The following is a 13,495-nucleotide window of genomic DNA, read 5'->3' as shown; positions in this document are numbered from 1 at the left end:
ACATAGAGTCACCTTTGTTTGACAATGACACCGGCCACTAGAATTGATTATGATGTTTCTTTGATGTTTCTTGCATGCAGTGACATCCATCTAATATTAATACTACTCTAGCTAGTCTTCTTTTTTTCTTTCTAAATATATAATTAATATTATAAGACATTATTAAATGTCATCTTTTTGTACCATTATTTAATGTCATCTGCTAGGTGACTTGATAGTCAGTGCACATTAATTAGGGTTTCCATTTGCACTTAATCTCTCTCTCTCTCTCCTTCTTCTCTAGCTAGGAAACCATGAAAGATGAAATGGGGATGGGATCATCTATAGGTGTGATTTTCAGATGTGCTGATTGGCTTGATATTTTGTTGATGATTCTTGGAACATTTGGAGCTATTGGAGATGGAATGTCAACAAATTGTTTACTTTTGTTTGTGAGCCAGCTTTTCAACACTTTAGGTTATGGCAATATCCAGAAAGATAATGGAAATCTCATGAAAGAAGTTGAAAAGGTAATTAATTATTAATGACTTCTTTTTTTCTTGCTTATTTCCTCTCATGAATCTCATTAATTCCTTAATTGTTGTTTACAGTGTAGTTTGCGATTTGTCTACTTGGGATTAGCAGTTTTGGTGGTGGCTTTTATGGGTAATTAAGTTGTGCCTTTTATCCTCATTTTCTTGGTCTTCTTTTATGAGTAAAATTTTTTGTTACTTTTTTTACAAATCAATGGGTAAAAATTATCTCTCTTTTCCTTTCATGGGTAATTAAGTTTATCTTCTTTGAGCTCAATTTGATAACTAACAGTCTTTTAGGAGGAAAATGATAATATTTTAGTTGATCCATTATCAATGAGAAAGTAACATTGGTTGTGGGAAAAATAAAGAAAAAACCATAATAATATTACAAGTTATGTCTTAGTTGACATGAATTAATCAAAAGATTACAACAAAATTTTGAAACATTATAAAGTGGGAAAATTCAAAAGAAAATTTATTGCCCTAAATCAAGAGCTTTGTATTATATCGCCAATAATCTTTATTTGACGAAGGATCTCTTTCGCATCTTTGATACACAATATTCAAAATCAAAGTTCTCTTTATCAAAAGTTTTTCCTCCCGATGCTATCTACTTGTTCGATCGGATATCTCGGTTAATTAATTAGCGAATAGTTAAACCCTTATATTTGAATTTCTATTTTAACTATCCATGCTAACTATATATGAGTTTCAATTAAATCTTCTATAGAAGGATATTGTTGGAGTAAAACGAGTGAAAGACAAGTTCTACGAATCCGTTACAAGTACCTAGAGGCTATTCTAAGGCAAGAGGTTGCCTTCTTCGACTCGCAAGAAGCAACTACGTCTGAGATCATTAATAGTATCTCGAAAGACACTTCCCTCATACAAGAAGTTCTCAGCGATAAGGTATGTGCATAAAATACAATTAATATCTTGTTTCAAATGATTGGCTCGTGTTCAAATAGAACCCTAGTTTATATCTACTCTAATTGGAATCTATCAAATTTCTTTCAAAAAATTAAACCGATTATTCTACACTCTCATTATTATATATAGGTCCCAAAATTTTTGATGAACTTCTCACAATTCATCTCCGGCCTTGCATTTGCGACGTATTTTTCATGGCGACTATCTTTAGCTGCATTTCCGTCGATTCTATTGCTAATAATTCCCGGAATGGTATATGGAAAGTATCTTCTCTATCTTTCCAACAAATCCTTCAAGGAATACGGGAAGGCGAATGCAATCGTAGAACAAACCCTGAGTTCTATCAAGACTGTTTATTCGTTCACAGCCGAAAAGAATATTGTTGACAAATACGCGACTATATTGGATAGTACTGTGAAGCTTGGGGTCAAGAAAGGTTTGGCGAAGGGCTTAGCGGTTGGGAGCACGGGTCTTTGTTTCGCGATATGGGCTTTTCTTGCTTGGTATGGAAGTCGTTTGGTCATGTACAAAGGAGAAACCGGAGGGAGGATTTATACTGCTAGTATTGCCTTCATAATGGGTGGATTGTATGTTTTCGATCTCTCCTTCTCTAAATGAACTATTTTGTTTTCAAAATTTATTGTTTGTATTAGTTATATAAGAAGACTTAGGTCTTAAGCATATTTGTGCAATATCCAAAATAGATTTAGAGTTTTATTACTTAAATACTTTTTTATCGAGATTTATTTATTTAGGAAGACTAACACGACCCTATTATCGTAATCTATAGTTTAAATAAGAATTAAACATAAAATTTGCCTCTCAAGACTTTTTGCCACATGATGTTTTTAATTTTGAACCATTTTTTATGTTGTAATTTGCTCTTAAAGATGTTCACATAGCCTAATAAAATTATTTTTATAATAACTTATTTTTTATACTTTTTGGATATTTTTATGAAATTGAAGAGCACTTGGAGTGGCACTACCGGAAGTGAAGTACATAACCGAAGCATCGGTTGCAGCCTCACACATATTCGACAGGATTGATCGAATCCCTCAAATCGACGGTGAGAGCACAGAAGGACATGTATTGGATAATATCCGAGGGTCACTAGATTTCGAACACATACATTTCACATACCCGTCTCGCCCAGACACGATTGTCCTCAAAGATTTCAATCTCCGAATAGAGGCGGGAGAGACAGTCGCCCTCGTCGGTGCAAGCGGGAGCGGCAAGTCAACCGCCATTGCTTTGCTCCAAAGGTTCTATGATGCAGACGGAGGGGTGGTTCGAGTCGATGGTGTTGATATTAGAACACTCCAGTTGAAGTGGCTGAGGGGCAAAATGGGATTGGTGAGCCAAGAACATGCCTTATTTGGGACGTCCATAAAGGAAAATATATTGTTTGGTAAACTTGATGCAAGTATGGATGAGATTACTAGTGCTGCCATGACTGCAAATGCTCATAACTTCATAAGAGATCTTCCAGAAGGGTATGAAACTAAGGTAAGAGGGTATTTTAGTCATTTTCAAAATCGTAAAGATCATGGTCTAAACATTAAAAATTGTTAAAACTTTATATTCATATATATGTCATAGGTTGGTGAAAGGGGAGCATTGTTATCGGGTGGACAAAAGCAAAGAATCGCCATTGCTAGGGCAATTATCAAGAACCCGACAATCCTTCTTCTAGATGAAGCGACTAGCGCTCTTGACTCGGAGTCGGAGAAACTTGTCCAAAATGCCCTTGATCAAGCATGCATGGGAAGAACTACAGTGGTATAGTTCCAACTCATTTTCATTATGCCTTGTTATCAAAATACATAACATTACCTCATCTAAATCAACGTCCGCTAAAAATACTTGACAAGAAAAAGTGTTTCCGAGAAAATAATCAATGTTTCCTCGTCAAAACTCAGTTCCAGCTCGAGAAAGTGTTTTCAAATGGATCGTTACTAAAGTTTATTGATGATTTGATCAGGTAGTTGCACATAAACTCTCAACAGTGAGGAATGCAGATAAAATAGCAGTTATGAGTGGTGGATGCATAATTGAGATAGGCTCACACAATGAACTCATCACCATACAAAATGGACATTATGCAAAAATGGCCAAAATGCAAAGACAATTCAGTACAGATGATCAAGATCAACATACCGATAATCAAGCACGAACATCCTCCTTCTCGAGATTAAGCACAGGGAGGTCGAGTCCAGCCCTCATCTTACCCCCTGAATTGTCATCCACTGAAAATGACCCCCAATCGGTTCTAAACCCTCCTCCGTATTTCTCAAGACTCCTCCGAATGAATTCTCCCGAATGGAAAGAAGGACTCGTAGGCAGCATTTCAGCCGTCGCTTTTGGTGCGGTTCAACCCATATACGCGCTCGCCATCGGAGGAATGATCGCAGCTTTCTTCTCACCCAGTCACGACGAAATGAGGAAACGAATCAGAACATACTGCTTCATCTTCACTTCCCTAGCCCTAATATCATTCGTAGTCAATCTCCTACAGCACTTCAATTTCGCGTACGTGGGCGAACGTTTAACAAAGAGGATCCGACTCAAGATGCTCAAGAACATATTGACGTTCGAAACCGCCTGGTTCGATAAGGAGGAGAATTCGAGCGGGGCATTATCTGCCCGTTTGAGCGACGAGGCGTCCATGGTTAAGTCCCTCCTTGTAGACAGAGCGTCGCTGCTTCTCCAAACAGCTTCGGCTGTGATCACCGCCATGATCATGGGATTGATAATCGCGTGGAAGCTAGCGCTCGTCATGATATCAGTTCAGCCTCTCATCATCATCTGTTTCTACACACGGAAAGTACTGTTGTCGAATATCTCTTCAAATTTCGTCAAGGCGCAAAACCGCAGCACTCAGATTGCAGCGGATGCGGTTTACAATCATAGAGTAGTGACATCGTTCGGGAGTGTGAGGAAGGTTTTGAGTTTATTCGACGAGGCACAGAACGAGCCGAGGAAAGAAGGTAGGAAGAAGTCGTGGATGGCTGGAATTGGGATAGGGTCGGCTCAATGCCTGACTTTTGCATGCTGGGCGTTGGATTTCTGGTACGGTGCAAGACTGGTTGATGCAGGGGAGATATCGTCCGGAGCTGTGTTTAAAACATTCTTCATATTGGTTAGTACAGGGAGAGTCATAGCTGAAGCTGGAAGCATGACTTCTGATTTAGCTAAGGGTTCAACTGCAATCGCGTCCGTGTTTGCAATTCTGGATAGACAATCGTTAATTCAAATTGGAACGACAAAACCAGAGAAAATGATCGGAACAATTGAGATGAAAAGAGTGGAGTTTGCTTACCCTAGCAGACCTAAAGCTCTGGTGCTGAATCAACTTAGCTTGGAGGTAAAAGCAGCTACAAGTATCGGTCTTGTTGGGAAGAGTGGATGCGGGAAATCAACAGTGATTGCACTTATACAGAGATTCTACGATGTCGAGAATGGAACGGTGAAGGTTGATGGAGTTGATATTAGGGCACTTAACCTAGATTGGTACAGAAAACATTTAGCATTGGTGAGTCAAGAACCAGTGATTTACTCAGGTTCCATTAAAGACAACATTATGTTTGGGAAACTCGACGCAGCTAATGAAAATGAAATTGTGGATGCAGCTAAGGCAGCCAATGCACATGAGTTCATCTCGTGAGTATATACACATACATATACATAGATACATATAGATCTGATTTTGAAACTAAAGCTAATAATTTGAAATCTAGGGCATTAAAAGAAGGATATGAGACAGAGTGTGGAGAAAGAGGCGTACAGTTATCTGGAGGTCAAAAGCAAAGGATTGCGATAGCGAGGGCGATTATGCGAAACCCTAGCATACTGCTTCTAGATGAGGCGACGAGTGCGTTGGATGTTCAATCGGAGCAGGTAGTGCAGGAAGCCATGGATCGGATTATGATCGGAAGGACTACCGTTGTGGTTGCGCATCGGATTAACACCATCAAGAATCTGGATTCAATTGCTGTCATTGCCGATGGGAAGGTTTTGGAAAGGGGGACATTCGCGCAGCTCAAGAACCGCCGTGGTGCATTCTATAATCTCGCCAGCATCCAAAGTAAATAAGAAATAAGAATCATTTTTCTTTTTTGATCTTCTCTTGTCCATTATGTATAATATATCTATGTATGTGTTCCCTAGTTTGTTATCAATGCTAAAATAAAAAAGTTAAGTTTTTCCATAGGTACAGAATTATAATCGGTTATGTGGTTTTTGATCAGAATTGTCTTGTTAGGACAAATTTTCACGGTTTGATCGATAGTTGATCGAGATCGGGATTGAGAAAGATGATATTTGTATCCCTCGTCCCAATTTCACCTCGTTTCTGTGTCGCGAAGATTTTAAAACCGAAAAGAGCAAAGGTGGTAGTAAAAAAAAATCCACTGAAATAAAATGAGACGGGATACTAAACGCATTCGCCATTCGATTTACCCTTTTGTCGTCCCTTGTTTCTCCTTAAAAATAATTATTCAAGAAGATGAATTTTTTTCTTCATCTTGTCGATTCCTCTTACTTTTTAGCATTGGGCACCACTCAAATTTGAATTAGTGTTGTGTTTTTGATCGATTTGATGTTTTGTTTATTCGGATCGAATTTTTTATCCTAGATTTATAATCAGAATAATATTTTCAACGGTTAGTGGGTCGTTTCTGCTCATACCTTCTAATTGTCTTTGGGATCATTTCTCGAGTCGTGCTTGTCTCATTCTTGACAACAAATTAGATAAAGTTATCAAATCTAAACTGATTTTTATTTTTCTAATAAATAGTCACTAAAACTAGTCTTTTTAGTTGGGAAATTTGACGAATTATTTCCAAATTTAGCATAGTCAAATAATTTTTTCAAATTTAACCTTTTGCCTATGGAAAAAGACATTATTACCCTCATATTAAAAAAAAAATTCCCCGGTCCCTTTCTCCTCTCCAGTTTTCCCTCTCTCTTATTTTCATATTTCCAAACCCACCCCCTCCCCTCCCCCAACGACCGATCCAAGCCCACGACCCACCTCTCCTCGACGACGATCCAAGCCACGAAACCCACCTCTCCCTCGACCCCCGACGACTGTCCGAGCCCCGACGACTGTCCGCCTCTTCCCCCTCCCGACGACGACGATCCAAGCATAATGAACGACTATCCAACATTAAAGGTTAGTTTTTCCCGTTTTTGTTTCCACGCATGCTGAAATGGAAGAATGATTTAGGGTTTTAGAGTTTATTGTTTAGGTTTAGGTTTAAGTTTATTGGCTGACTGAATCGTTTTGGGTTTAAAATGCATTTGTCGAAGGCTGTTGCAGGTTGTCGAATGCTGTCGCAGGCGAATATACATCTGTCGCAGGCGACTGTGCATCTGTCGTCGGCGACAGATGCACATTCGTCTGCGACAGATGCACATTCGTCTGCGAAAGATGCACATTCGTCTGCGACAGATGCACATTCGTCTATGACAAATGCATTTTTCGCCTGCGACCTTTTGGTTACTTGGTTGTTTTGTACAAACAATGTTAGTTTGTTTTCTGACATTGTGATTTACTTATCAGATACTCAGCACAAATGGGCATGGCCCTTTATGCAGTATTTTGATATTGAAGGTCTTGGGTTGGATGACTACTATGAGTTAAGGTATTTTTTCTTTTCTGGTTTACATTTCTATTGATTTTAATGTTGGAAAGTGTGTATAGGTTATTGACAGACCTATGTACTTCAGTACTATAAAGAATCAAATGAAGCCAAGGATGGAACTGGTTATAAGAATGTCCGTGACATTTTTGCTGATATGAGGCTAGTGTTCGACAATGCAATGCAATATAACGATGAAAAGAGCGATGTTCATTTGATGGCGAAGACTTTGTCAGAAAAACAAAGACATTTTTACAATTGTTTAGAACATTCAAATTAAGTGTCTTACAATAAATGAATGGTGATAATTTAAATAAGGATGAGAATGATTAAATCTTAGTACTCATCTCCAATTGATTGTTTTCAAATAACACTCATTTTATGTACAAAACATCAATAATATAAATATTTTGATTAATGATTATTAGATTGGACAATAAATTATTAATTATCAATATCATGACATGTCTGATTGGTTTAAATGAAACTTAATTTCTCAACACATATATCAACAATCAAACATCATTTCTAGTAATCTGATATCAATAGAAATGGTTATGACAAAAAAAACTGCAACAACAAACACCACCACTTAGTGATGAAAATAAAACCCTTCTAATTCACAAACATATCAATCAATCAAAATCTCAATCTTTGGATTCAAATTTAGAATTGTTCATCTTTTACCTAGCATTTAAATCAAACTCACCCCTCATCACGTCAATCGTTTTGCCCATTATCAGTCTCCTCGTCGTTCAGAAAATCCTCTGAAGGTTCTCTCTGATCATCTCTTTGTGCATTCACCTCTCCACACACATTGTTATTATTACCCATTTCATTCGGGCTCATTCCATTCTTAACGCCCATTCTGTGTGCCCCAAAAACATTCATACGTACAAGCTAGTGAAGTGATGCTCATTCATGGATTATAGACATTAAAATAGCACATGCATAGACCAGTAAGAAAAACACAAAATAGAGATTGAGAGATACATATCGCAATCGTCGCAGACGAATATGCATTTGTCGCAGGCGAATGTGCAGCTGTCGCAGACGAATGTGCATATGTCGTGGAGGAATGTGCATCTGTCGCAGACGAATGTGCACAGTCGCCTGCGACAGATGCACAGTCGCCTGCCACAGATGCATATTCGCCTGCAATAGCTTTCGACTACCTGCAACAGCCTTCGACAAATGCATTTTAAACCTAAAACGATTCAGTCAGCAAATAAACCTAAACATAAATCTAAACATTAAAATCCTAAACCATTCTTCCATTTCAGCATGCGTGGAAGGTAAACGAAAAAAAACGGGAAAAACTAACCTAAATGTTGGATAGTCGTTCGTTTTGCTTGGATCGTCGTTGTCGGGGAGGGGGAGGAGGCGGACAGTCGTCGGGGGCTCGGACAGTCGTCGGAGGTCGGGGGAGAGGTGGGGTTTCGTGGCTTGGATCGTCGTCGGGGAGAGGTGGGTCGTGGGCTTAGATCGGTCGTCGGGAGAGGGGAGGGGGTGGGTCGTAGGTTTGGAAATATGAAAAGAGGAGAGGGAGGGAAACTGAATGGGAGAAAGGGGAGAGAAAGGGACTGGGGAAAACTGATTATTATTTTTTTAATATGAGGACAATAAAGTCTTTTTTAATAGGGAAAAAGTTAAATTTGAAAAAATTATTTGGCTTATGCTCAATTTTAAAATAACCTTATTATGAGTGTTATTTCGTTAAATTTCCCTTTTAGTTGGAGGTCATATCCTCTCATTATTTATATAGATTTTCAATTTTTTTACCATATAAATAGATTACATGATTATCATTGTCAAGAAAACTCCAGCTTATAATATTTGATAAAAAATTCTTTCGATAACGTTTGATTTGTTTGTTAAGTTTATTTTAATTCATCATGAATATCAATATTTGGAGTCAACTTAAAGAAATTATAATATTGTTCGATCTTTTTTATTTTTATTTTAATAATTACAAATATGTTATATTATTTAATACCTAAATTTTTATTATAATTTTTTTATTATAATTTTAATAATTACAAATATGTTATATTATTTAATACCTAGATTTTTATTTAGTTGTTTTGATTTTTTATATTTTTTATATATAACTCTTTAATTTGATTAATGTAAATTAATTTATTTAAAAAAAAATAAAAAAAAAATTCACTTTTTATACTTTCTAAATAAGATCATCTTAATTTAATTTAATTTAATTTAATCAGGCCAATGGAATTAGAAATTAAAATGAAGGGATTTTAGATGTAGAATATCCAAACAATTATCAAATCAATCAAATATTTCGGATATATCAAATATCAATCCGTTAAATATTGGGTGGTAGGACGTAGAAACTTGATTATATTTAATCGTCCCAATAAAATTTGATTTAGAATAAAAAGAAAAATCAATTCGTGAAGAACGTCATATTTATACTTTGTTTGTATCTTTCAACCTACTAAATCTAAACCTATTTTAATTTTTTTAAATTTACCTTTAACAAAATTCATTTTAAATAACTTAAAATTGAACGAGTTCTAAATTGTTCACCTAAGTTACTTTTAACTCTCTATACTATTTCTTTTTTTTTCAAATGTAAATAATTAAAAATATGTATTTAAATTAATAAGTTTTCTATCTAATCAAATTATTAATATAAGTTTATACTAACTTTCTACATTAAAATATAAATAAAAAAAATAAAATTGACACGTGAAATGAGAAATTAAACTGTCTTAAATCTGAATTGATAGGCAAACTAACAAATAATTAATATTCTGATAATTTAAATATCATACTATAGTGTATTTTTGTATTTAAAAGTTTATATTTTATAAAAATAAAATAATTTTAATATTTAATTGATAAATTAAATAATTTGATAATTAAAAATATATAACATGAATAATTATGTTTTATTTTCTAAATCCATATTTTTTTAATCCAAAAATCCAAGTTTCATAATAGATTTAAAATAAAACAAATGTATAATGATCAACCATGACCTCATAGCTTACAATCTACATGATTAAATGTATTAATAAAAAAATAATTTATTTAATATATATATTTAAATAGTCCAATACAAAATCCAGTAAACCATGCATAGTAGTATCTATTCACACAAGTCTCATTAATTGTATATTTTAATTTAAAAAAATAGTATTAAAAATTCTCTTATAAAGGTACATGCATGTAGTCGTAGAAACACCTTCTTCTTCTTTTTTTTATTACTTTTGACAACCAAAAGATTATTTATATTTGTAAATCTGAATTAAAAACAATTATTTTAAGTATTTAAAAAAAAAAAAAGTGAAATAAAGAAATAACTCAAAACAATGAGCTGGTATAGTCATAAACATCTCAAAAGAGCATGTGCATTCGTTGACTATACACAAAGACAAAAATAGATATGCAAGTGGTTTACATTAAATTAAATTATTTAAAAATATCTCAAATTATATCTCCCCACCTAATTTTTATCCTATTCAAATCATTCAATCTAGATAATAGTTGTATTTTTAGCTATTATTATTACGTGAATAATTTTAGAGTAAATAAAAAAAATTGAATTGGGTAAGAAAAAAGATTTAAAAATTAGAGTTGGGTAGACTTGAAGAAAATAAAGAAAAAATTATGAATAAAATAAATGAATAAATATATATTTTATGCATTTTTTTAGAATTAAATAAAAAAAAGTAAATTAATAAAAAATCAATGATTATAGTTTGTTTTCTTTTAGACAAAAACTCATCTGACCATAATATAGATCCGTTCACTTTATCAATCATATTTAAGATTAATAATTTAAAATATTATCAAACATATATTAAGGTCAATAGATAATAAGGTGGAACAAAAACATTAAATCAAACTAGTCCTTAGTCTTTTTCATTCAAAAAATGATCACTTAAGTAAGAAAAAAAAATAAAATTAATCGATATTAGGAAATTTCCTACCAAGATCCCGTCGGCATGTGATACAAATAAAACCTAATATTGTATTTATTTATTAATTAACTAATTAATAAATAAATATATTGTAATTGTATTAGGTCAATGATTTGTTTCCCTTTAACCAAAAGGGTCACTAACTTAATTATTTAATTAATTAACTAATTTCATCATAACAATAACCATTTGTAATTAATGATTCTTTTTCTTTTCGAAAAAAAATGATGAATGCTTCTTTCTCACTCCCTTCCTAATCGTAAGGAAAACAAATTAGATGACTATTAATTCTAATTAAATTATTAATTTCATAATAATCGATTTTGAATTATATTTAATACAATAAATTATATAGGAACAATAATTGAGCCTTTATATTTGAAAAGTTGAAATAAAACAGTTTTAATTAGTCTATGAAAGGTTGAACCTCTATTTTAAATGAATTTAACTATTAAGTTTGTTTTGAGAGTAATGTTTGTTTATAATATTTTACTTTTTTTTAATTAAGATCACTTGTTTTTAAATAAAATATATTAAATAAAATATATTAAATATAAAAGATAATATATATTTTTTAATAGGTTAAGTTCATTTAACCTAATTATTAGTATGATCAAGTGGTAAGAATGTCTAAAACTAAAAGTTATCGATTCAATTTCTACTTAAAACGTTTTAAAATTGAAGTGAGTACTATTTTGAAAAAAAATAATTTGAATTATATGAAATTAATAATTAATTAAGATTGTTTAAATACTAAGAATCTTGTCAAATAGACATTTGGCCTTTCTAATTAAAAAAAAACTTGAAGATTAAAAATAGGGAATAAATATTAATTAAAATATTGATTATGTTTGTTAATTTTTTTTTTTGTTAATTTGGATCTTGATTTAATATAAAATGTTGCATTTTCAAAAATTAACTAATTGAAATCATATTCATTATCATAGTAGCAAAATTGATTTTTGTAGTCAATTAAGTCTTCCATTAAATATGTTTTTCCAATTAACATGTTTTTAATTTAATTTAATAAAAATATATTATTTTGTTATCTATTTTGTTTCGTAAAAAATGTTAATTTAACTATCACTTTTATTTAAGATATTGAAAGTGAAATACACCCATAACATTTAGTATCTTAAGAATTACTTCTAGGTTATTTTATTTTAAAAAATTGATTTCACTATAATGATGGATAGTTTAAATTTAAAACGTTATTAATAGTGATTGAACATTTTATTTTTATATTTAAGCATGATTTATGTCTCTAACTACTTAGAACTAAGTTTTTTTAGAACATTAAATTTTGCTTCTTCTTTATAGTGCGATGTGATTAATCTCTACTAGTTAAACCCATAACCCATAAACATACTTAACTAATTAATTAGACGATCATAATTTTACGTTAGACATACTCGAACACGGGAACTCATCTACGTTTTTTTACCGCTAAACTAAGAATAGCGAATAAGAACAACAAGCTAATGTTAGTTGAGCTATCTAAAATGTAAAAAAGAACACTTTAGTTGAATATGTTATATATTGACTTTAATAGTTAGAATAATATCTACTTTTCAAAATTGTCACGTTCTCAGATATAATAAAGTTGATTATTTATTCATTTTCTAAAAAAAGTTCAATTATGAGACCAATTATTCAAATTCATGGGCCTATATATATTATCCATACTTCATCTCTTTCATTTCCATCATAAACTCCATCTCTCTCTTTCTCTCTCACACACAAACACACACAAAACAAGATCTATGGCGTTCTCTTTTGATGATTGTTTTGATCTTGATATGGCACTTACAATGCCGGAGATGAACTCCGGCGACGACGGTGGCGATGGCGATTGCGTTTATCGCGATTCCAGGGTGGTGGAGGAGAGAGATCTATTAGTGGCGGAAATGGCGACGGTTTTGAATCCCGTCGGTGAATGTGCGGTGTGTATGGAAGGGTTTCAGACTGACGTTGGATTGATCGGTAAACGGACACGATGTGGCCACGTGTATCATGCTCACTGTATTACTAAGTGGCTAAATACACGTCAATCTTGCCCTCTTTGTAGATCTCAGATTACCGGTCACCGGGAAAGTTAGTTTGAATTTTAATATTTAATATTGTATTAATTTCTCCTAACTTAATTAATAAAGGTAGATGGGAGAATTGGATTGGATTGAAATATATTTATAATTTTGTTTCATAATTGACTGATGTCACTTTCAATATGATCTGAAAATAAAAGGTGAATAAAGATTGTAAACAAAAGCATAACAAAAAAATTTAATGTGCACGAAGATTATCAAGAAGGGAGATGAGATCTCTAACCGATTTCATTGACTTTTAAAAACGAATTTCAGATCATATCATAATGATATTATGAATTATACGTATCAGTCGAATACAGTCACTGAAAGTACGACAATTTTTTTCAAATTAAATAGTCTATCAAAAG

At 33.0% G+C, this 13,495-nt stretch overlaps 2 protein-coding genes across 2 annotated transcripts; both read left to right on the top strand.

Moving 5' to 3' along the window:
* Positions 1-230: 230 nt before the first annotated feature.
* Positions 231-5,657, top strand: LOC124941653 (putative ABC transporter B family member 8). Its single transcript, XM_047481996.1, has 8 exons — positions 231-509; positions 591-645; positions 1,246-1,424; positions 1,575-2,032; positions 2,414-2,954; positions 3,048-3,227; positions 3,430-5,108; positions 5,186-5,657. The coding sequence occupies exons 1-8, from the start codon at positions 294-296 to the stop codon at positions 5,538-5,540; spliced, it is 3,663 nt and encodes a 1,220-aa protein (XP_047337952.1). The 5' UTR covers positions 231-293; the 3' UTR covers positions 5,541-5,657.
* A 7,101-nt stretch (positions 5,658-12,758) lies between these two features.
* LOC124944121 (RING-H2 finger protein ATL5-like) lies at positions 12,759-13,216 on the top strand. Its single transcript, XM_047484594.1, has one exon. It carries the CDS (start codon positions 12,804-12,806, stop codon positions 13,137-13,139), a length of 336 nt encoding a protein of 111 aa, XP_047340550.1. The 5' UTR covers positions 12,759-12,803; the 3' UTR covers positions 13,140-13,216.
* Positions 13,217-13,495: the final 279 nt, after the last annotated feature.

The sequence above is a fragment of the Impatiens glandulifera genome, chromosome 6, assembly GCF_907164915.1.
Source record: "Impatiens glandulifera chromosome 6, dImpGla2.1, whole genome shotgun sequence".
NCBI classification, from domain to species: Eukaryota; Viridiplantae; Streptophyta; class Magnoliopsida; order Ericales; family Balsaminaceae; genus Impatiens; species Impatiens glandulifera.
This window is presented reverse-complemented; position numbering and strand designations above follow the sequence as displayed.

Coding starts and splice junctions, on each gene's coding strand:
- LOC124941653 (XM_047481996.1), top strand. CDS start 294: ATGAAAGATGAAATGGGGATGGGATCATCTATAGGTGTGATTTTCAGA. Junction 3,228..3,429: donor GCATGGGAAGAACTACAGTG/GTATAGTTCCAA, acceptor TGATTTGATCAG/GTAGTTGCACATAAACTCTC. Junction 5,109..5,185: donor AATGCACATGAGTTCATCTC/GTGAGTATATAC, acceptor TTTGAAATCTAG/GGCATTAAAAGAAGGATATG.
- LOC124944121 (XM_047484594.1), top strand. CDS start 12,804: ATGGCGTTCTCTTTTGATGATTGTTTTGATCTTGATATGGCACTTACA.